Below are 24557 nucleotides of genomic sequence, written 5' to 3'. Positions count from 1 at the left end.
TCTATCTCCGAACATTGTTGCATCTTCAGTGAGCTATAAATAGGTCACAAGTGAAACACTAAAGTGGCTAACCTTTCTGTGGAATTAAATAGATTTCTAAAAATGTGCCCATAGTGTCAGTACAGGATTGTGAACATCGCAACGCAAAGTTTTTGATTTCTCTCAAAACATATATTTCTTTTCATGTTGAACAGATAATATCTTTAATTTGAGTCAAAGTGATTTGCACTTGAACACGCCCACCAGAAATAGACCGGGACCCATTTTTATTCTGCATGGCTGCTGGAAACATCATGTCACATCTTTGATTAATTTCATCTGAAAATAAACGTAAGTAAAGCCAAGTGTGTTACAAAAGCTTTTATAATTTGTATTGCCAAAATCGCAGAAAATAACCCCATTTAAGCTGGGTCGACAGCCACCCCTAATTTTTGCATGATTGTAGCTGCTAGCTATAAGCTAGCTAGCTATCCTGCGCAACGTTAGAACTGGTTACCAGAAACCGACCATCACAGTCGGGAATACAAGTTAGTATACTGGTAAAAAACGGCTTTTTGCCTAACTAGCTAGCGTTACCACGATGCATCGGTGGTGGATAAAGCTAGCTAGCATAAGTTCATAGTTCATAACATTCATAGTATAACTCCGTGCTCCGCTTCGTTTGAATTTTTCTGGTCAGCTCGCGGTTTCTAGACACAAGCTTGTGTTTGTGCGCGCACGTTTGTCTCTCTTCATATAAATATCTGTGTGTTATGTGTGTGTACACCGAGCGCAAAAGATAATTATTAATGTGCATGATTTAGAGACAGAAATAACAAGCCAGCATATAAGATCAATGACATAAGACTAATTCCTTCAATTGACTTTCAGGCGCAGCTCGGAAAAATGTGCATTTTCTGAAGAAATTTTAATTTTAACAGCAAAAAATTGACCCTATGCCAAACTTAGTCGCTAATGGCTGGTCTGTAGACTGTTTGGTATGTCATGTTACGTATTTCTTGGTTTTTCTATGTAATGTGTTTTATAGAGAAGTAACATTATTCTTTTTTTTCTGTATGCTTTCAGAACCACAGATCGCTCCATCCATTCCATGGCTGAAGCATACATTTTCATTTAATCTGAACAGGTATCATTTTGCATTTACACTGCACATCCTTTTTAAACATTTCATAATAATCTAGACTCTCCCTCATTATCCTCTCATTCACCTTGCTGATGTGTTGAGGACTTGATAAAAGAATACATGGTATGTCCATATCTGTTCTGTCTCTACATGAGATGCAGTCTCTTGATGTAAATTTGACAACTCTGCTATTAAATGCAGTGATTAATGTAGGACAGCAACGATTAATCAACTCATCAAGTTAATATCTTAGGGTTCTGTATTGTTTTCTTTTTTTTTCTTGGGCTTTGTGGAACATTTATGAAAATGTTCCACCATTGATTTAATTTAATGATTATGCAATTCACAATCTGATTAGTCAAATAATTGTTCTAATAGTCTGTGACCAAACAACTATCAAAATAGTAGTTTATTATGGTCAAAGATTTATCAGGTGTGCCAGACTTCAATTCTTCACTTGTACATTTTGTTCCATATTTTACCTCAAGATATCCCAGAAAGATGAAGCTGAGGAAGAGCTGCAGAGTACCACCATGGCACTCTTCGTCTTCAGGGACAACTCAAGCCTCCTACATCAGCCTCGAGACATCGGGATAATCATTGATGGTGTGGAAGTCCTGAATGAGTTGCCTTCTGTGGCAGCTGGAGTGGCAATGGTCTTTGGACTCTGTTATGCTCTTAATATGGAATATCCACGAGGATTCAGGTTCACCTTTGAGGCTCTTCAAAAGATTATGATGGAGCTTGACTTTAACAAGATGACCTCTAAGATTCGCAAACTTAATTGTGAACTTAACACTGCACAGTAGTGTGTTTGCATGCATGTGTGCATGTGTATGTGCACATGCATGTGCATGTGTGCTTGGTTATTTTGCTTGGTTGGCCTGCAGTGGTATTCTACATTCAAAATTTATAAGAACACCCATTTGAAAGGGAGATTTAAGTTGATTTCATTGATACATGTGTAGATTTTTTTTTTTTTTTACATTGTACAGGCACAGTGCACATATAAACATTTTTGAGTACTTGCAAATTGGTTTAAAAAGAGTTTTTATAATGGTTTTATGCCAGTTTTAGACAGGTTGCAGGTTTTATACTGGTTTTCAAAAGATTGCAGGTTTTATAAAACAAACATTTCTCTAATCATTTCTGCCGTAGCACTAAATCTGTATATTACTAATCCTCTCTATTGATTATAGTTAAAATGGTTTGGAACAATAAATAATTTTGAAATAATTGGTTGGCCAACTGTCTTGTTTTTTATAGGAAATGCAGAGCATTTTTGAACTGAAATGAAATGTAAAAAATATAGTTTGAATATATGTAAATCAATTACCTGGCTTCAACACAAACATATTAGTTCATGTTAATTTGGTTCGATGTGAATACATTAGGTTGGTTAAATTTCAATATATTAGCTTGGTTCAATAATTAAAATATGGTTCTATGTAAAAAAATCAATTTGGATCAATGCAAAATTTAAAGTTTCAGTCAAGTCTAGTAATATTGTTTATATCAACATAAAAGTATCAGGTCATATCAAGTGACTCAATTTGGATTCTATAAAGCCAAATATTTTGGATGTGACAACTGGACATCATTTTTTTTAATTTGAATAGGGTTTTTTTTTTTTTACAGTGTAGTTTATTTCTCACAGTTTTTTAAAAATTCTCTTGCTTTATGGTTCTTAGCGCTGTTACCAGTTTATCATCATTTTTTCTCTTTTTTCTTTCATGTTACACAAACATGATTACATATTGCATATGAATCAAGGTTGCGCAGAGGTGGTTGCATTTCCCAGACAATCATGCAAAATATATACATTTCTTTTTTAAAAAATGACATGGTGCGACAGGACTGTAGCACAGTAATACAGCAACATCAGAGGCAAATTCCATTCAAGTTTTGCAAGCCTAGCTTTGAACTTTATTTAAATAAACGGCAGTGACTCGTTATGACAAGGATCATTCTTAATCTCACTCAAACCATGCTGAACGGCTCTAACCCAATTAGGAACATAGGGTTGTTGTTGTTGTTGTTGTTTTTTTTTTTTTAAAAAGAAAAGAAAAACATAACTGAACACAACAGTATGTCAGTGCAGTGACTAATCAGGCAGTACAGTTTCAGGAACCGTTTTAACTGAGGCAGGATGGCATTTTGGTTTTTAAATGGGCATTTAAAACCTGAAATAATCCTAAAGGCTTAGACAAAAAGGTGACATTTGTTTTCGAAATTGAGGTGATGGGCATCTTAGTCGCTGTCACTCCTCTCTCCTCTCTGGAGCAGCCTCTTTCCACTGGAGGGCACGGGAACCTCATGCTTCACTGAGACCTTTGACTTGCTTTTGCTGTCCTTGTCAAGCAGCTCCAAACCGTCATTGATCTTCTTCAACATCTCGTAACGCTCACGCCCACGAACAGGGAGGAGAAAAACCTCCTTGTCGTCCCCCTCAGCACTGGAGGTACATTTGGACTTCTTTGTGGATGTGGTGTCAGGAGGTGGTGCGCTCTTTCGTTTTTTCGCCTCTTTGGTGCCGCTCTCCTTCTTCTGTTTATTGTCCTCCTGTAGCTGTAACAAAGAGGGACGAAATAACAAAAAAGAGAAACATATTTGTCAAGTAATTTTACCCCCCCCCCAAAAGTGGCATTTAACATGATGATATTCTACTGCCTTCTGGGGGAGGGAAGGAACAGCGGTTTTTCTTTTGAGTTTATATTCAAGTTTTCTCCTTCTTGCCCCCTCTGGTGTACAATTTCTTCCTTTTTCCTGTTTAAAAAGAGTTCACATATTTTGTCATTTGACTGTAAGCAGTGCAAGGAGGAGATGCTCGCTTTTTGCATGACAGTCTGCCACTTCAGTCTTCCCTTTCTTTATAAGGCTGGAAAATACTTCAGACCCCTCCTCAGGCAGTAAGGGGCCTGAGGTGGGGTCTGAACTGTGGGTACCGGTATGAGGAGAGAAGGGGGACAGGACTGGATAGTGGCTTAAAGTTAGGATTTGGTTTGATTAGGTGAGCCGGTTTTTGGTTGTGTCTGCTTATGATTTGAAACAGGTCTGAAATGAGAGAAAGAGGAGTTTGTTCCTGGGGAATTATAAGACAGTGGTGTCCCGTTTTCCTTCTCATTAATCATATGAGAAGAATGAAGGCGTTTTAAAGATTTTTGAGTTGAGGTTTGTCCTTCTCTTTGGTTTTTCTGTGTGTTTTTTTTTTCAAATCCACAGCAAGTGTCACTGTCTCTCTCTGAGTGCGCAAAACTTTTTTTCTTATGCACACCATTAAAAAAAAAAAAGTTGGGCGCACCCAAATCAGCGTTCAAAGATTGATGGCTCCCTGTCAGAGCACTGGCTATGAATTTCAGATCGATCAGGCCTTAACTTGACAAAAAAGTTATCAATCGTTCTTTTCATCTTTTCTCATTGCCCACGGTCAGTTATATCCACTTCTGTCGGTCCTAGGATATTCACAAGCCCTGTGTATCATCACTGATTTCTATAATCCACTTGATTCCGCTTCACAAGGTCCAGATTCGATTTGGTGCAATTTTTACTCAGAAAGTGAGAGATCTTATAATTCTGATCATTTATCAGTACTGACACTAAACTTTATCAGAGATGTGACCATCACAGCACATGCCGTTGTGTCAAAGTAACTGAGAATAAAATAAAATAAAAAACATAAAGGAGATTTTCCTGGCATGGATTTTATAGCAGATAACCTTAAAAATATTCTGCAATTATACCCAATTTGAAAAAGTTTACATTTCTTCAGTATTGAACAGCAGAAATTATTCTTTCTTGTCCGAGGTCATTTAAGTACAAAGAAAAGAAAAGACAGCGGCCGCCAGCGCTGTAAACAACGGTAGACTGATGGGTAATAAGCGAATGAGTAATGCGGAAAACAGATGTTTGAGATGGGAAACTTTTCTTGAAGTACAGAGCGAGAGCTGTGCATGAACTGTGGTTTTTATCGTGTTGGAAGCAAAACAGCAAAAGTAATAGGGAATTAACGACGATATTTATCAAATGTGAAGCATAGTTTGGTTCTTCTTTTGCTGCTGGCCTAGTGAATTTTGGTTGAAGAGAGACAAAACCTGCAGCCCAGAATCTTGCGCAAAAAAGACGTAAAGACGATTCAGACACGACGAATCAGAATTAGTGAGCTTTTGGCTTTCAGCCCCGACGGCGGCTAAGCTAATTCTGATGCGCCGGTCCGCTCTGTGTTTACCGTTTCCTGCTCTCATTCGCTGGTTGTTGTTGAAATAGTTTTGTGAGCTTTAGCCTGAGACTCTGGCGTTTCTGGTAAAATACATTTATATTCATTCAATTCAGGATTTAATGAATCGGTATCGCTTCATTCAAGCTACTCACCTTTCTCTATCCACCTGCACTTTCAGCTGGACCAAGGACATTTCCAGAGGTCCCGCCCCTGACTATCTCTGATTGGTTTAGACCACGAAGGGCAATGACGTGTGTCTGTTGTTGATCACATGGATGTCGGTGGCAAATTTTACAAACACTTCTCATAATGACTAACTACTCCTGACATTTTTGAGATGTTAGCTCTTTATACAACGAAGTTATAGTGCGATACAAATAATATCAGGCTGATCCTGCCACAATTTGTTCCCCCTGTGTAAATCACGGACAAACAGTATCCCACATTGCTGATTTTTCATTCACAAACACTTCTTATTATGACGCATTACTCCTGAAACTTTAGAGGATTTAGCTCTTTTTAGAGTAAAGTTACAGGAGAATAAAAATAGTTATCAGCCAAAATGTTAATGTTTTATTAAAATAATCCCATCTGATACCCCGTGAGATGAGATAACTCTTTAATGTCATTGCACAGTCATACATAGTACAGTAGTACAATGAAACTGGAAAACTGTCCTACGTCGGCTTTTCCATATATATATATAATTTTCTGTTGTATGGTAATGTAACGATACTAATTTTTCACAAAATGAAAACATCAGTACTTCCTGCGTGCTCCCAGCACAGGGGAAACAAATTCTGTCGGGGATACCTACTTTGGCACAACAGATCCAAGTATAAAAACAATAACAAATACAATTTCTAGGTTCCATAACAGTTTTTATCATTACTTTATTGTGGATTAGGTGAAGAATTGTTAAATGTGGACAATTTAAATAATAGACTAATGCAATAGCAAATTGTGCCTTTTTCTCAGATGGACAGCAGATGGAGTTAGAGGAGATGAGGTAGGAAGAGAGGCAAAGATTGAGTCATGGGCAGAGCCTAGTTTATTTCTCATAGTTTTTTAAAAATTCTCTTGCTTTATGGTTCTTTGCGCTGTTACCAGTCTTTGCATTTATCATCGTTTTAAGTGTCTTGATTTTAACTGGATCTAAAAGGCTTGGATCTCCACATCGTTGGTGGGAGAAGGTTATCAGGGTGGCTTCAAAATTTGCGACCACACGTTTGCTTTGCATTTTCCCCACCAAGTTGAAGTCACTGATTTTGCTGTTCCAGACTTTTGGAATCTCAGCTGAAACCCACATTCGCCAGGGTAATCTGTCGTAACCGGAACAGTGGAGGCTGCAGGTGTAATGCCGTCTTTTTGCAAAATGTCATTTGGCAGCTCAAAGAGATTTTCACCAAAGTTTTCAGCTAATTGCTGCTCATTGATGATCTGAAACATCTCCATGGTGTCATCTGGCCTCCAGGTTTCATCATGACCCGTTGTATTGCTGTTCACGGTTGAGGTAGTGTCCAAACTGACGGACAGAGATTCAGTCACAGGTAGCTGTTCCCACAGCTCTTTAAATGAATTCTGGCTGAAGGGTAGATTCTGATTAAAAACCAAAATGCCATCCTGCCTCAGTTAAAAAGGTTCCTAAAACTGTACTGCCTGATCAGTCACTGTACACTGTTAGGGTTAGGTTGTGGAAGATAATCCCTTCTCCGAGAGGAAAAGGAGCGTACCCGTACCCGTCCCAGAACACTTGGCGGTCACGTTGGCGCCGGCGGCCATAGCGCACCACAGTCCAGCCGTTTTCCATGGCGTCCAGTCTTTTTTTCTTTTCCTCTTTTTTAAATTGTCTTTCAAAAAATCAAATGTTCTTCAAAAAAATATCTATTTAAGTTAATGTGAACCAAAAACGGGAGATTTTTTTTTCTTTTGTGTCCTTTCTCACTGTCCCTGTTGCCCAGTTTTTCTGTTCCTTCATCTTTCTCTCTCATCTCTCTCATCTTTCTCTTTCCCCCAACACTGTTTGTCCCGTCATGAACAACTGAAAATAAAATTTAATAAATAGTAACAACAAACGTTGATCAAATTGTTTTAATTTTCATTATTCAACATTTGCACAGTATTCAGGTGAGTATTCGCTACGACCAGGTAAGTATGTAGGTAGGTGTGTGCTTGGTGAACAGGTATGTATTCAGGTAACTTTGTGGGGAAGGCGTCACGGTGTGCAACTTGGAGTCACGCGCTGCACTCCGGGGATGGATGCACACAAGAGAATTTATTAACGTACAGTGTCCAACAAGTGTATATACAAAAGGTGAAACGGGCATGGCTCCGGGGGGAAATCCAGGGGAAAACTCTCGTTTCTCTCCAAACAATCACAGGAATCCACTCGAACACTCGCCACTCAGGGAACACCAGGGAAAACAGTCCAGAGGGTCTGCGCATAAGGAAACGCTTGTTAGTTTCAAACACACAACGACACGGAAAAACACTTGCTAGAATTTCACTTACGCGATTCTTACAAATCCAGCGAAAAACAACCGTTGTTTCCTGGCTTAAATGCAATCCACACTGACGAGGCACAGGTGTTTCTTCCTCCGAGAGCTGGCCCGAGGGCGTAAACCCGTAATCAGTTCCGCCCTGGAGAGAGAGATAGTGATAGGGAGAGAAACACCTGATCAGCGACCAGCTGAACCTCCAGGCAGTGACAGGAGGGTGAGGGACAGGAAGTATACTGCTCTGTCCTTCACTGTTATGGCCTGGAGGTTCAGCTGGTCGCTGATCAGCTGCTGGACTCTTTGGTTGTGTCCCAGAGGGACACGTAAGCCCTCACGCCACGTCAAGGCAGAGTCCATGTGAGGGGTGGTTTTTTTTTTTGGTTTTTTTTTATTTTAAATACCTCTATTTACACTGGAACTTGTGAACACCACAAAATGAACTGAGATCACACTTCTTCAAGATCAACTACAACAGAAATCAAATTCACACTTGTCTTAAAGTGGATTCAAAAGATAAACAAATATGTCCTACTGTGCTAGTTCTAAGCATAAAGTCAAAATAAAGAAAGGACATGATTAGAACAGGAAATCAGCTTGTATGCCTATGCATCCCTGAGAAGGTCTCTTCGCTTTCTCCCAAAGCCCTTGTACGACCTTGCAGGTAGTCTTGCTGCTTTGCATTGTCCGACATACTCCTTGTACGCCACGCCAGTGGAGATTGTTGGATCAAGGTTGATAAATCCCTCTTCCTGCTGTGTCCAGTGTCTGCTGGTTTGAGCGGGCATGTACACAGCTCTCGTCTGCAATAGGTCAGGTTCCTCATCCTCTTCAAGTACAGGTGCATCCTCTTCCTCCATCTCCAGGGGGAGATCTGGAGGCAACTTTTTCTCCGCATGGGGTTTTGGGTTCCCCATTCGATAAAGAATGTCATAGTGGAGCTTATAGAGAGTGAAGCCGAAAACCTTTTCACAGACTGACGTTGAAAGGATCCTGTACTTTTGGAGCTCTGCCTGTGTCATCTTCAGCTCCAGGAGTAGGTCCTTCACTTTCTCATATGACACAAAATCCTTATTCATGATAAGTCCCACTGAGCTGACCAGCACCAAGACCTTGTTCCGTGTGTGTTTTTCAGTCTTCCCCGGAATCCTCTTCATCACTTGCGCCAGCCATGGCATTCCATGCTCTCTGTACCTTTCAAGGGTCCTGGCGTAGCACAGTCCACGGCGCTCCATCTCCATGGCCACATCTCCCACTATGGCCATGGCCTGGGACTCGATGGAAGGCTCCCTGTCTTCATTATGTATCTCTACATAATCAATCAAGTTCCAAGAAGCCCTCCTTGTTCCCTTTATGTCGCGGTACTTAATGTCTGGGAACCACCTGACCTTCAGCTCAAGGAATCCTGCTCTCAGGCATTCTTGTACATTCTTCCCTTCCCCTTCAACAAGCTTCCTCGCCCGGGCAAAGGTGAATGGGGTCGGGAAGGAGTCTCTGGTGGCCAGGTTCTCCGTCAGTGCAGCCAGATTAATGTGTCCCTTTAGATTCTCTGGGCATTTTTCCCCTTGCAGCTCTGAGATGAAGATGCCGTCGTTCCTCCTGAAGAGGTCTTTCAGCAGGAGTTTCACAAGCTCAGGTCCCAGCACGGAAGGCTCGCACTCGAGAGTCAATGTGAGAGCAAATAGCCTCTCGATTCTTTTCATCTGGAGTGTGTCCCTTGTCCAGTGTGCCAGAGGAGGTGGGCAGTCGTCAACAGCTGCACCAGTTGCTGCACCCAGGCCCATGAAGCCCCGCATGTTGGTTGCACTGAATTCGTGCAGCGAGCTGGTCCCGAGTGCTGCAGAGTACTGTCTGTCCATGTTGGACAAGGGGTGCCCGTATAATGCCTCCTCCAGCGCAAGCTCCAGCTGGAATGCCTTCCACACTGGGAGAAAGCCGCCTTTGCCTGTGTGCTTCTCCCCAAGTTGCCGGAGCTGGTCAGCCATATACTTTAGACAGCGAGACAGTATTTCATTCACGCTTGGCTGTTCCTGTTCCCGTTTAAAGGGTACAACGAGGGGGAAGTCCGTCAGGCACTTATGTAATGCACTCAAGTCGAAGAATGAGCATGCATAAACAATGTCTGTAAAGTCTGCCAGTTCCTTCCCTTCTATCCCCTCCACGATCTCTATTCTCAGGTTATAATTACCTGCTGCCTTCCTGGCCAAGTCCATCATGTGGATGTAGTAGTCCTCAGCTCTGGTGGCCACCGCCTGAACGTAATTCGGGTGGCCGAGGCCACCAGTGACGATCAATCCACTAATGGGGTGCCGGAATGTGGACATATAATGAGTGTGTGGGCTGTCCACATAAACTTGCCAGAAGGTGACGTTAGGCCTAGTGGCAATCTCTGCCAAAGCTGGCAAGATGTCCGGTGGGTGCTGGTCAAGTTCTGTCTGCACGTTAACACACTCGTGCATGGACATGGACGTGAAGAGCCTAGCTCTGGGTCCAAACATCCTTTCCAGTCCTGCTCTTGACCAGAAAAGTGTGGTGTGAGGGTCCAGTGGTATGAGGTTGCAGGCCACGTGCAGAGAACATCGCACAACCTCGTCAGGGTCAGCTACTTCCCACAAATGAAAGGGGTCCCTTGTCTTTTGTCCAAATTTATAGACAAAGAACCGGACTTCCAATGTTGGATGCTCCGGCAACATCCTCTTCGCTTCATCCAGTTTGGAGAGTACGAACGTTTGATCCTGCGGCAATACGTTCATGCTCCCCTTGTTGTGAATGATGGTCTTCTGCAGCGTGGGTCTGCTCAGGTCTTCCAGTGGAAGGTCTTTGAGCAACTCAACAAATTTTGTTAAGATGCCATTAACAAGGTCCACCGTGTGTCTTGGTAAATAGTCAGCCATTTTACAGACTCTGTCCACCACCACAAGGGACTTGGGAATTACTATAGCTTCTAACTTGAATCCCCCGTCCAGGTAGGCAAAATCAAAGCCTCTTACCTTTCGCAGCACTTTTAAGCCCTCCACAGACAACTTACTAAGGTCAAAGTGTTTCTTTATGGTGTGCCAGGAGTTTTTCAGCTGGTGCATTTTGAAGGGTGCCATGTTCAACCTAGAAAAGGGTATATGCAGGCCTTCCAAGTTTTTTAGTTCAACCACCACTCCGTCGTAATCAAATTTACTCCAAACACGTCTCGTTGGATCCTCAACTGTCGTTGCCTGCAATGGAATGAAAATGTTGGGGTCCAGGAGGAAATCCTCAACGCTTTTAGATCTGGCGAAAGCATCCGCCAAACCCTTCATGTTTTCGACACCAACGTCCTCCATGGCTGTTGTGTTCTGGAAAGAACAGAAAGTATAATCAGGTAAGTAAAAAAGAAGTGAAACAATGTAACTGAAAAACTGTTAAACCAGGAAAGACAAAAAAAGTGTAATCATGTAAGTAAAACACATTAAAATCAAGTAAGTAAAGAACAGGAAAGAGCAATTTGCAACAGTTAAGAATATGCCAAAAATATTACCTGTATTGTAAATACAGTCTTTCAAGACAGCAGATAAAAAAAGAAAAGTTGTGTGTCTTAGTTAACCAAGACGCTGTGGTCATAAATCCAGAGACACTGCTCCTCTGAGTTTCAGGGCATGAATGACTGAGCTGAGCACTCCTCCCCTTATATAGGGTCCAGTCAAAAGTTGCCGCCATAGGAAATGAATGTCGTTCAGTGAATGAGCCAGTGAACGACAACCCCTGAACGACACTCACTGAATAACCCACTCAACGACACTGACTGAATGAGCCAGTGAACGACACCCACTCAACAACACTGTTATTAGGAAAATTGTGCTTAGTAGTCAGTATAATCTTTTAACACTAGCATCCCCAGGCTTCTACCTTTCTACCTATAAAACCCGAGAGCAGTCAAATGGTGGAAGTGGAAGCTAAATTGGCTAAATTGACCGCGGAGTCATCATTTTGCGTTTCTACCTTTAAAAGCCGGAGAGCAGTCAGTCAAATGCTGGAGTCGTTCATATGTATATTAGGTCGTTACCTAGGAATTCTGGAGGGAGGGGAGTGGGGGTGAGTGATTGAGGGGGTGGGGGAGTGGAGTGTTTCAGTTTGCCATCTTAGGGAGAAATCAACACGTCCTTTGTATGTCCTTTGTTGCTGACATTTATTGATGAAAACAGTACAAAAAACCAACCATTTGTACACATATTTACAAATAATGATAAAAAGTGAGTGAGTACATTTCAACATTTTCAGCAATCACTCACAATCCTGGCACTGCCACGGTATCTGTCGTCTGCATTTCCCACATGTGTACCTGTAGCAGTGAACACATCGCACAGTGGCCTGATTTTTTTTGCATCTGTGTACTTGGATTTTAGGTCGCAAGCCACCCAAAACTTGCTCCATGTACCACTCAGCAGGCCATTTGTAAATATGTGTACAAATGGTTGGTTTTTTGTACTGTTTTCATCAATAAATGTCAGCAACAAAGGACATACACCCATGTGTGTTGATTTCTCCCTAAGATGGCAAACTGAAACACTCCAAGTTGGTGACTTTTGGAGATTTGTTTCCCTGGATGATTGAGAATGCATCAAGATGAAACACAAAAGGAAGCTCACCGCTTTTAGCAGCTCCCCCACCCCCTCAATCACTCACTGAGTGATTGAGGGGGTGGGGGAGTGGAGTGTTTCAGTGTTTCAGTTTGCCATCTTAGGGAGAAATCAACACACATGGGTGTATGTCCTTTGTTGCTGACATTTATTGATGAAAACAGTACAAAAAACCAACCATTTGTACACATATTTACAAATGGCCTGCTGAGTGGTGCATGGAGCATGTTCATTGGTTCATGGACCTCCCTGAACTAATGGCATTTATTGCAATTGTCATCTTGCAGGGGGTTTACAGGGTTCCATCGGTAAATGACTGCTGGTCAGCAAACCTGGGAAACCCACAGATAATTGGAACTATGGCACGAAACCGCTTCCAAGACATCATGCAACACTCCACTCCCCCACCCCCTCAATCACTCACCCCCACTCCCCTCCCTCCAGAATTCCTAGGTAACGACCTAATATACATATGAACGACTCCAGCATTTGACTGACTGCTCTCCGGCTTTTAAAGGTAGAAACGCAAAATGATGACTCCGCAGGGGTCTAAGGTAGAAAACCAAAATGACTGCTCTCCGGGGGTCTAAGTGCTAATGATATAAGTTTGCATATGGTAGAATGCTGCATGTAATCATTTGTGTGTAGAAGTATATGGTAAATATATAAATAATAAATATACAAGTATATAGTTGGTGGCATATTGAAAGAATGTCTCATCCTAGGAGGTCTGTAACATTTTAGGATGTTCACCCCCACATCCTAGGAGCATGAGAGAGGTCGTACCTTGTCTTATTCTCAGTTCTGGAGACTGCACTTTTGCTAGCAAGAAGTTTCTCTTCTCTGAGTCTTTACTGAAGAAGTGTTTTAGACTATATTTCTTAACAGACACTGACTGCATGAGCCAGTGAACGACACCCACTGAACGACACTCACTGAATGAGCCATTGAACGACTCATTGAATGAGCCAGTGAACGACACCCACTCAACGACACTGACTGAATGAGCCAGTGAACGACATCCACTGAACGTCCCAAATGTTATTCTATGTAATAATTTCTGAAAAACCTTTAGGTATTTATTTTATAAAGTGCATTAGTTATGATTTCAAGTATGGTTTTAGGAAATTTTTCCTCCATATGTACAATTATATAAACATACAGACACACAGACACCTTTTAAGCCCTTGTCCTCTGATCAGGTGTCCATGTAGCATTTACCTGGACCACTGTCGCCAAACCATCTGTTTCATAATACATGTAATGTTTAATCCGCACTGGTCACTCCACTTTATTGTCATTGATATTTATATTTAAAAGTGCAATACTGTAATTTTCTGCTGCTCATTCCTGTGCAATATCCCATCTGCCCTCCCGTCATATTTCTTTTCAAGATTTTCTTATTTAATCACTAGTGTACATATATTTATAGATACATATATATTTAGTCATCTTTTCTCTTTTACCATGTCTCTCTAATATTTTGCTCCTTACTATTTTTCTATTTTCTTATTATTTTATTTTCCTATATTTTCTCCTACTGTATCAAGCTGCTGAGTGACTGCTGCTCGTCAAACACATTTCATTGCAATGTTGACCCTGTGCTAACTTGCATATGACAAATAAAACTGAAAACTGAAAACATGTAAGCTTTTTCTCTTTGGTTTGTTTGAGCGTTTGTTTTTTAAATACACAGCAAGTGTCACACACACTCTCTCTCTCTCTCTCTCTCTCTCTGTCTGTCTGTCACACACACACACACCTCCACATTCCAATCTAAGGAACAAACGCTCACTGAATTATAAATAAAGACCGGGGCAGTTCCTCAAGGCAAGGCAAGGCAAATTTATTTGTATAGCACAATTCAACAACAAGGTGATTCAAAGTGCTTTACAGAGACATTAGAAACAAAAACAAATAAAAAGCATGATTTAAAATAGATTAAAACAAGCAAAGAAACAAACTAACTAATTAACAAACAAACAAACAAAACAGTATATAAAATCAAAACAGATCAGCATCAGAACTTTAAAGTCTATCCTCTGACGGACAGGCAGCCAGTGTAAAGACCTCAGAGCTGGACTGATGTGGTCCACTTTTTTGGTCTTAGTGAGGACTCGAGCAGCAGAGTTCTGAATGAGCTGTAGTTGTCTGACTGATTTTTTAGGTAGACCTGTAAAGATGCTGTTACAGTAATCAAGCCTACTAAAGATGAATGCATGGACTAGTTTTTCCAGGTCCTGTTGAGACATCAGATCTTTTATCCTTGAAATATTCTTGAGGTGATAGTAAGCTGACTTTGTTATTGTCTTAATGTGTTTTTCTTTTCTTTTTCAAGTTTAGGTCTGCATCCATCACTACACCCAAATTTCTCGCCTGGTTTGTGGTTTTTAGATGTATAGATTGAAGTTCTCTGGTGACCTGTAATCGTTTTTCTTTGGCGCCAAAGACTATTACCTCAGTTTTGTTTTTGTTTAGCTGGAGAAAATTGTGGCACAACCAGTCATTAATTTCCTCAATGCATTTACCAAGAGCCTGTACAGGGCCTTGGTCTCCTTATTTATCTTATTTATCCAAAGTGCGACACCTGAGCGCAGACCCGGGCTGTTAAACAAATATGAGTCAATGCAGATGTCAGACAGACTGTCCAAATTCTCCCAAAGAATCTGCAGGCACCTGTTTAAAATTGGCTTAGGATAGAAAATTCTAAGTCTATTATTGAGATATTCTTATTTTCTGTTAGTAGTTAATCTTTCAAATGACAAGAGATAATGCCTAGATATCTCACCTCATCTTTCATCTGTGTATTACATATTAACTGCAGGAGACACTCATGTAGAGCTAGTATCTCACATTTATTATTATTATTGTTATTATTCATCTGTAAACCTGACGTGTTTCATAATCACCTTGGCTATGTTAATCATCATGCTCTTCAGGAGGCGTCAAGACGCGGGGAACACAAATGAGAAATTAAAATGGAGCCACAGTGGAAGCAAAACCAGACACCTGAACATGGAAACACAAGACTTTCACAATAAAACACGAAACAGTGAACGTAAATAATACAATATGAAGCAGAGTGAAATTTGGAAACATCACACTTTATTTCAATACGTAAATTAAAACAAAACAAAACAAAACAAAAAACCCTCAAACCACATTTAAATTACATGCAAGACAATGTAAAAACAGCTGTGTTTTTTAAGAATAAAATCACTACATAAAAAAGCCCATGCAAAGAGAATAGGAAAAGAACAGATAAAATGAAAGTCAGCTGTCCAGCCACTCCAAGTCTTCCCCTTCACCACCATAAGATTTCCGAGTTACTCCGTAGTCCCATAACACCTCCTCACCAACTGCGATGTCCTTCAGGGCAATGAAAAGTATTGTCTCCTGAGGTCCTGCAGGGAAGTTCATTGTAAACTTCTGGGGCTTGATGTTTGGATTTTTTCGGGAATGGTTCATTCGCCTCCCATAGGTGTCAATGTCGGGATGACAGGCACAGGGGAATGCAGTGGCATCGATGCACATCCCTCGGTCACACTCGTCCCTGAAGAAGAACAGATACCCCGACTGGGGCCTCCGTTTCCCTTCTGCTTCAGTGATATATGTCCCGTGGTAATCGCACACTATATCCCCTTTGTGGAAAGGCATAAGTGCGATCACACCTGTAAGTTGAAAGAGACCATCGGTCATGACAGGGCTCTTAGAAACGTTCACTTGCAATTTGTCTAAATGTTGTGTGCATTTTACCTTTGCCCTTCCGTTCCCCGAAGTCTTGCAAAGCCAGGCCCTTCCACTTCTGCTCTGCAATCGAAGACATGAGGGACTGGTTGTCTTGTATACTGGGCTGCGGAACAACCCAGGCCTGCAAGATGGCATTGACAGTGGGCTTGTTGGTGTGCCATTTCTCCTTGTCCAAAGCCATCTGCACACGTGCAGGCTGAGGTGGGTTTCCTCTTCTGCCAACTGACTGACCTAAATGAAGTGGTCACAAAGCGACGTACAAGAAATAATGCAAGTGATTATTGCGGCTTAAAAATGAAAAATCAACCATATGCATTTTAGTCAATCACGTATTTGTACCTTAAAATATTCCTTATATTTATAATTGAGCTATCTGTGTATATTTGGGTGTACAACATTGAGTGGGTTATACTTACATGTATTGTATTATTTAATTAGTTCAGACTGTTACTGCTATTGTCTCTACACAAGTGTAACCCACATAATTTTCTTAGAGATTATTAAAGTATTTTCATTCTGAAATACATACAAAACAAACAAAGCAATGCAACAGAAGCAGCTCCATTAACATGACATGCCCAGGCCTTACCGAGAATGTACCCAACTCTTTTCTTCAGCTGAATATCCCTCCATTTCTTGTAGTGGTGTCTGTGCTGTGGAAAGCCAGCCTGTACACACTGCCGTTTGGATGGTGGCTCTCCATTCAGGGTGACCGGGAAGGCCTGGAGGAAGGCATCCCATTCTTGGAGTGGCAGGTGCGTAGATGATGTGCTACATGAAAGGTGTAGAGGAGGGGATGCATCAAATCCATCAAAAGTTTTTAAATGTGGAAACGTGTAACACAGGTTGACTTGTGGTAGTGTGTGATATTTTTAAAAAAAAAGTGTACCTGGCCTGTCCTGGTGTCGGTAGTCCTCCTACTGAGCTTGATGCTGACTCAGCCATAGCATCCCCAGGTTCAGTGCTCAGGTATCTGTGGTTTTTAATGCATGCAAATTAATTAGAGAGCCCAGAGAGATGAAAAAACCAAAATACAAGGGGCGAACATCTCTGACATACAGCAACATATGTGGCTGACTGTTATGAGTCCAGGGTTAGGGTTTCTCTGTCAGATCAAAGAAACAAATCTTTCTTAATATGCTATTGATCCAGTTAGGTCAAGCACTCACCTCGCTCTCAGGCGTTTTACATCTAATGATGGGTTGGACAGTGGGACCCCACATTCTCCTAGGAAGAACTTGCCCCTGTCATCGCTGCCAGCAATTTGATTTTCCAAGGACACTGGACGGATGTTCCTAAAATAGCAGTCCAACAACTGCAGAGAAAAAAAGGAATCAATGTTAAATATCTCATAAAATCAATTCACAAGGTGCCTATAGAGCAAGAAGAGAGTCGCTGCTGAGAATGAATGACTTACTTGTTCTTCCTGGCTGGTTATCTTCAAGTTACCACTCAGCTCAACACCATCAGCTACTGCTTTCCGCGCCATCCAGTCCTCTACCTGTGTATGTAAAAAAAAAGGTGTTGGAGCTTAAAGAAATACAGACTTACATCAGCTGTCATTTCACTTATCGTGCACTTTTGTTGTTGGTGGTGCACTTACACAAAGTTCTTGAACAGCATTTGCTGTCAGTCCATGTTGTAAAATCAGGATGGCCTCACAGTACTGTCTGAAGGTAGTCATTGCAAATGTGGGGATGCAATCACCGCCAGAAAGTCTTGTGTGGAAATATTCAATATCCTTCTTGGCCACGGCAAGAATTTCCTTCTTATCAGACCTATTGCAAATGTGACAGAGGTAAGACATTATTGAAAGTTTGTATGTGTCATCCAATATGTGGAAGTGGCAATAAGGTCATCATACCTCGCTGTTGGCACAACTGTCGAAAACGCTTGGGGACTGTTCGTGATGATAAATCCACGTGTTTGAAGGCGAGTGCAGAGTTTAATGCAAGATTCTTCATCCTTGCAGTACTCCTGGAGCTCTGAGAAGTTCCAGACTCTACCTTCATTAGAAAACAGCTTCTGTGAAGCAATGGCTCTGGAAGCTTCTTCCTCACATTTCTGTGGTGTGCAGTCTTTCAGGCACACTCTGCTCAGGTGTGTGCGAATGGACTGTTGCGGCTTTTTACAAAGCAGGCAGTAGACAATGTTTCTCTCCATCTTGTTTGCACTGTAAATACAAAGAGTGAGAGGCAGAAAGTGAGAGAGAAAAACTGCATATCAATTTAGTTTATTTTGATAGTATGAGAAAACAAACAAAGAACAACAACAATACATCCACACACAAACTTTGCTTCCATCCCACCCCCCCAAAAAAACTTAAAGAAAAAAAAGTTTTAAAACAAGTTTTAAATTTTAAAAATGAGGAGAATGGCACATGCAAGTTTTACATGTTCAACCACTTAAAAGCCCAACAAACAGTACTTACATTAAAATTGAACCGTTGTCTTCTGTTGTCGTCTTTCTCTCTCTCAGTGTCCTGCGGAAACAGAGTGGCAATAGCATATCACAAGTTGGCTACATTTATGTCCTTGTAGCTGTATGCTTCCCCATCCCCTTTTGCCCACTGAATGACAAAATGACAGGCCCACTTTTATCACCTACTGAACAACCCACTAAACGACCCACTGAACGACCCATTGACCCACCCACTGAACTGAATTTCTTGGTGAAAAATGTTTCTCATGTTACTTTAAGAGCTGTTAAAACTAACTAGTCCATTCTCCCGAGTGTTACTTTGTGTGTGTGTGTGTGTATGTATATATATATATATATATATATATATATATATATATATATATATATATATATAAAAATTGTAAAAATTAACTATTGCTGTGCAGCAGTCTTTAAAGAAGGTGGTGCTCAAAGTAAAAAAAGGGGCACATATAACCAGGCTGTATAGCAACAACACACATTCATCGGTATATATATATATATATATATATATATATATATATATATATATATATATATATATATTTTTTTTTTTTTTTTTTAAACTTTTCTATCAGTCCTTCACAAAGAGGGAACAGTCTGTCTACATATTGGCCATCTCTCAGCTGGTGCTGGTTCCTGCTCATACTCTTCCTTAGGCGCTTGTGACTGTGTCCCCCTGTATCATCAAGGGTCCCAAAGCCAACACAGATGACCCTGCTAAAGTGGGTCCCCCAGTCTCTCCTGACTCTGGACATTTGCAGGTTCTCACACCTGGAAGTCAAGCAGGTCATAGGCTGCAGCACTGAAACACAAGTTACAGTTATAGGTAAATGTTCATGTACCTATAACTGTATGTATGAACAGTTTATGAACATTCAGCTCATAGATTTCTCACTTCTGAACTCTTTTAGTGTGTTTTTTTTCATTTATTGTTTAATCATGTGTGTGTGCCTGTGTGTGGTTATGAGCACCTTCTACAGAGGCACCACTGAGAGTATTCCCATTTAACACTCGTAATAACACACGCTGAAAATACTCCTTCTGTTGTTCTTTTTCAGTACTGTACACCACCTGATGGTTTTGGCTCCTGTCTCTTTTTGCTTTCTCTCTCATTGTGGAAAAGCATTATAAACATGCCAAAGAGAGATGGGTTCATGCATTTCAGTTTTAACTGTTAAGCATTCTGTGTGCATGCCTGTCTGGTTGTGTGTGTGTGTAAGACATTTGCTGTGTATGTAACCTTCCTGTCGTTGCCGGGTCAAATCTCACCAATTTACAAATTTAAAAAACCCTCACCAATATTGGGTTTTACATCTGAGTGCCTCAAGGCCTTAGTACGTCCTCCACACTATGCACTTGAACATATTAAGGTGATGAGAACTTCTTTTGTTTAACTTTGAGTGTTTGAATCAAGTTTGTTACATATGTGGGAATAGGAATCCACCCCCACCCCACCCCCTTTTGCCTACTGAATGACAAAATGAAAGGCCCACTTTTCCCACTTACTGAACAACCCACTAAACGACCCACTGAACGACCCATTGACCCACCCACTGAACTGAATTTCTTGGTGAAAAATGTTTCTCATGTTACTTTAAGAGCTGTTAAAACTAACTAGTCCATTCTCCCGAGTGTTACTTTGTGTGTGTGTATGTGTGTATATATATATATATATATATATATATATATAAATATATATAAATTGTAAAAATTAAAGCCGGCTATTGCTGTGCAGCAGTCTTTAAAGAAGGTGGTGCTCAAAGTAAAAAAAGGGGCACATATAACCAGGCTGTATAGCAACAACACACATTCATCGATATTCATATATATATATATATATATATATATATATATATATATATATATATATATATATGTATATATATATATATATATATATATATATATATATATATATGAATATATATATGAATATATATATATATAAAGTTTAAAATATATATATATATATATATATATATATTTTAAACTTTTCTATCAGTCCTTCACAAAGAGGGAACAGTCTGTCTACATATTGGCCATCTCTCAGCTGGTGCTGGTTCCTGCTCATACTCTTCCTTAGGCGCTTGTGACTGTGTCCCCCTGTATCATCAAGGGTCCCAAAGCCAACACAGATGACCCTGCTAAAGTGGGTCCCCCAGTCTCTCCTGACTCTGGACATTTGCAGGTTCTCACACCTGGAAGTCAAGCAGGTCATAGGCTGCAGCACTGAAACACAAGTTACAGTTATAGGTAAATGTTCATGTACCTATAACTGTATGTATGAACAGTTTATGAACATTCAGCTCATAGATTTCTCACTTCTGAACTCTTTTAGTGTGTTTTTTTTCATTTATTGTTTAATCATGTGTGTGTGCCTGTGTGTGGTTATGAGCACCTTCTACAGAGGCACCACTGAGAGTATTCCCATTTAACACTCGTAATAACACACGCTGAAAATACTCCTTCTGTTGTTCTTTTTCAGTACTGTACACCACCTGATGGTTTTGGCTCCTGTCTCTTTTTGCTTTCTCTCTCATTGTGGAAAAGCATTATAAACATGCCAAAGAGAGATGGGTTCATGCATTTCAGTTTTAACTGTTAAGCATTCTGTGTGCATGCCTGTCTGGTTGTGTGTGTGTGTAAGACATTTGCTGTGTATGTAACCTTCCTGTCGTTGCCGGGTCAAATCTCACCAATTTACAAATTTAAAAAACCCTCACCAATATTGGGTTTTACATCTGAGTGCCTCGAGGCCTTAGTACGTCCTCCACACTATGCACTTGAACATATTAAGGTGATGAGAACTTCTTTTGTTTAACTTTGAGTGTTTGAATCAAGTTTGTTACATATGTGGGAATAGGAATCCACCCCCACCCCACCCCCTTTTGCCTACTGAATGACAAAATGAAAGGCCCACTTTTCCCACTTACTGAACAACCCACTAAACGACCCACTGAACGACCCATTGACCCACCCACTGAACTGAATTTCTTGGTGAAAAATGTTTCTCATGTTACTTTAAGAGCTGTTAAAACTAACTGGTCCGTTCTCCCGAAGTTTACTTTGTTCTTCTAGACCAGGGGTAGGCAACCTTTCTGATGGCGAGTGCCATTTAAAATGTCCTCAGAAGTCAGTGTGCCAAATGATGTTATGGTGTTATAACATCATTTGGCAACATAATAATGGTGTTATTTGTCTCTCAGAAACAGCTCATAACTTTCCTTCAACTCATTCCTGTCACCTAAAAGGTAAACCTTTCTCCATCACCTGTCCAGCTCTGATGATTCAGTAAGGACATCTCCTGGATTCATCTTCATGTTTCCCTCTCACCAGATATACAAACCATCATGAGCAGCAGCTTTTACAGCTGTGGCTCCAGCAAACATCAGCTGATACTAGAAAGTAATATCAAATTCCAAATTCTAACAGCAGCTGATCAAGCTTAAACGTGCTGCTCTTGTTTAGCGCAACATCCGCTGGTTTCTTCTTTCTGGCGCAAAGTGGGCGATAAATAAACACGAGAAAAGCCGTTGAAGTAGCAACAGGAGCGAGAGGGGGGAGAGTGAGAGGAGAAGAGGCAGCTGACAGCGTAAAGACAGAATAAATCTAGCTTTGTGTCTTTTTTTCCATTCTAGCTGAAGTCCGGGACAAACTGTGTTCCTTTTCACCTTAATACAAAACGCGTGATATTTTCTCTGAATGAGGGTTGATTCCGTCTTTTTTACAGGCAACTCTACTAACTAACCTTATGAATAAAATACAGTTCACTATGGTATCAGTAACATCAAAGCACCCGCCCAGCTGTATGGAAACTCCATCATGCTAGCTAGGTATTGTAACTGACTGTAAAAAGTCAGCATAACAAAAATAAACTCCACCTAAAATTGGTTTATATCTGACCCAGATAGACTGCAGGTCATAACTTCTTACCATAAGTTCAGTTCACCTGATACTCGGACAGGTGTCCTGCCAAACTAGGTATCCCCGACAGAATTTGTTTCCCCTGCGTCCGGAGCACACGCTGGACTGTCCAAATCACGGACAAACAGTATCCCACATTGTTGATTTTTAGTTTACAAACACTTCTCATAATGACTAACTACTCCTGACATTTTTGAGAAGTTAGCTCTTTATACAACGAAGTTATAGTGGGATACAAATAATATCAGGCTGATCCTGCCACAATTTGTTCCCCCTGTGTAAATCACGGACAAACAGTATCCCACATTGCTGATTTTTCATTCACAAACACTTCTTATTATGACGCATTACTCCTGAAACTTTAGAGGATTTAGCTCTTTTTAGAGTAAAGTTACAGGAGAATAAAAATAGTTATCAGCCAAAATGTTAATGTTTTATTAAAATAATCCCATCTGATACCCCGTGAGATGAGAAAAGATAAGATAACTCTTTATTGTCATTTCACAGTCATACATAGTACAGTAGTACAATGAAATTGGAAAACTGTCCTACGTCGGCTTTTCCAATAAATATATAATAATATATAATAATATATATATATATAATAATATATATATATATATATATATATATATAAAATATATATATATATATATATATAATATATATATATATATATATATATATATATATATATATATATATATATATATAAATAACATAATTTTCTGTTGTAACCCTCAAACTGAATGGTAATGTAACGATACTAATTTTTCACTTTTTCACAAAATGAAAACATCAGTACTTCCTGCGTGCTCCCAGCACAGGGGAAACTACCTACTTTGGCACAACAGATCCAAGTATAAAAACAATGCTGTTCACGGTTGAGGTAGTGTCCAAACTGACGGACAGAGATTCAGTCACAGGTAGATGTTCCCACAGCTCTTTAAATGAATTCTGGCTGAAGGGTAGATTCTGATTAAAAACCAAAATGCCATCCTGCCTCAGTTAAAAAGGTTCCTAAAACTGTACTGCCTGATCAGTCACTGTACACTGTTAGGTTGTGGAAGATAATCCCTCGTCCTCCTCATACTGCAGACTGTTTAGGAAACTTGGCTCAGAGCTGCAGAAGTTCTTGACTGTCGTACATTTGTGGTTAGTCTGATGAAACTCATTTTCAGTGTACTGACTGAAAGTGAACAGCGGGTCCTCACTCCACGTCTGTGGTAAAGGGTTAGGGTGTTGAAAAAAGATCAGGGAACCAGCAATCGCCGGTTCCTTGAGATGCACTCTCCACCGTGGGACAGGATGGTGGTACCCCTGGCCCCAGTTCAAAAAAATTGCCCATCTTGGGTTTACGCGCATCTACTGAGCTCTTCGCGACGTTTCGGCGTTCCTTCGCCTTCTTCAGGCCGAGCTCAGTGTGTCTGTGTTGTGTGCCTTGTGCCAGAACTAAACTGAAAATATTAGAGCAATATTTCAATGAAATATCCTGAAACGCGTACCTTCACTCAGAAATCGGGGCTGGGGAAACAAAAGCAGAGTCTGAAAGTTTGAGGACAAACAGTCAAATCTTTTTCTCTCTCTCTTTTTTTTTTTTTTAAACATGTCATAAAGACGAGACCCACAAACTCAGTATGTCTACTCATTAGCTACCTTGCATTATAAATATATAAAGTTTTAAAAAGTGCTTATTAAAAGAAACTATAGTGATGTGATAACTTCCAGCAGTGTCATTCTCATTTTTGTTCTTGACCAGCATTAATACGAAATGTCAGGGAGAGCAAAACGGTCGTCCTTCACAGTCCTCCTCCAACACTGACAAGGATTGTCCACAAAAAAACCCCAAAAAAACCCCCCAAAGAACTGGTCTCCCATTAACATTCATTCAACGTGTACACAAAGATAGACGTTTTTGGAAAAGCATATTTAATACAAAAGGAGACTTCTCAAACTAAAGAGGAGAGTATTGGCGACTGGTAACACACTGCTGCTGC

At 40.5% G+C, this 24557-nt stretch overlaps 3 protein-coding genes and 1 long non-coding RNA gene across 5 annotated transcripts in view; 1 reads left to right on the top strand and 3 right to left on the bottom strand.

Annotated features, from left to right (window-relative positions):
- The window catches only part of LOC308395840 (uncharacterized protein), a 102111-nt gene that overhangs the window by 58633 nt on the left and 18921 nt on the right, over nucleotides 1-24557 (bottom strand). Inside the window, exon 5 of one of the 2 annotated variants that reach the window (XM_080880845.1) lies at nucleotides 3212-3691. The exons of the other annotated variant lie outside the window; for it this stretch is intronic. Coding sequence (XP_080736971.1) covers nucleotides 3374-3691 — 318 coding nt within the window. The 3' untranslated portion in view covers nucleotides 3212-3373. Of the gene's footprint in view, nucleotides 1-3211; nucleotides 3692-24557 lie in introns of those variants that run through there. 2 annotated transcript variants of the gene reach the window in all.
- LOC308395841 lies at nucleotides 92-2720 on the top strand. Its single transcript, XR_013971482.1, has 3 exons — nucleotides 92-330; nucleotides 1066-1126; nucleotides 1612-2720. It is a non-coding gene; the product is annotated as an uncharacterized lncRNA (long non-coding RNA).
- Nucleotides 8244-11478, bottom strand: LOC308396030 (uncharacterized protein). Its single transcript, XM_080881089.1, has 2 exons — nucleotides 11346-11478; nucleotides 8244-11163 (listed from the first exon to the last, which is right to left on the bottom strand). Exon 2 carries the CDS (start codon nucleotides 11149-11151, stop codon nucleotides 8440-8442), a length of 2712 nt encoding a protein of 903 aa, XP_080737215.1. The 5' UTR covers nucleotides 11152-11163; nucleotides 11346-11478; the 3' UTR covers nucleotides 8244-8439.
- On the bottom strand, nucleotides 14280-18877 carry LOC308395772 (uncharacterized protein). Its single transcript, XM_080880759.1, has 9 exons — nucleotides 18626-18877; nucleotides 18059-18367; nucleotides 17798-17972; nucleotides 17612-17695; nucleotides 17364-17509; nucleotides 17084-17167; nucleotides 16784-16965; nucleotides 16201-16425; nucleotides 14280-16115 (listed from the first exon to the last, which is right to left on the bottom strand). Exons 1-9 carry the CDS (start codon nucleotides 18700-18702, stop codon nucleotides 15718-15720), a joined length of 1680 nt encoding a protein of 559 aa, XP_080736885.1. The 5' UTR covers nucleotides 18703-18877; the 3' UTR covers nucleotides 14280-15717.

This window comes from Rhamphochromis sp. 'chilingali' (assembly GCF_963969265.1).
Source record: "Rhamphochromis sp. 'chilingali' genome assembly, chromosome: 4".
Classification (NCBI taxonomy): Eukaryota; Metazoa; Chordata; class Actinopteri; order Cichliformes; family Cichlidae; genus Rhamphochromis; species Rhamphochromis sp. 'chilingali'.
The sequence above is the reverse complement of the archived record's forward strand: the minus strand, read 5'-3'. Positions and strand labels throughout refer to the sequence as shown.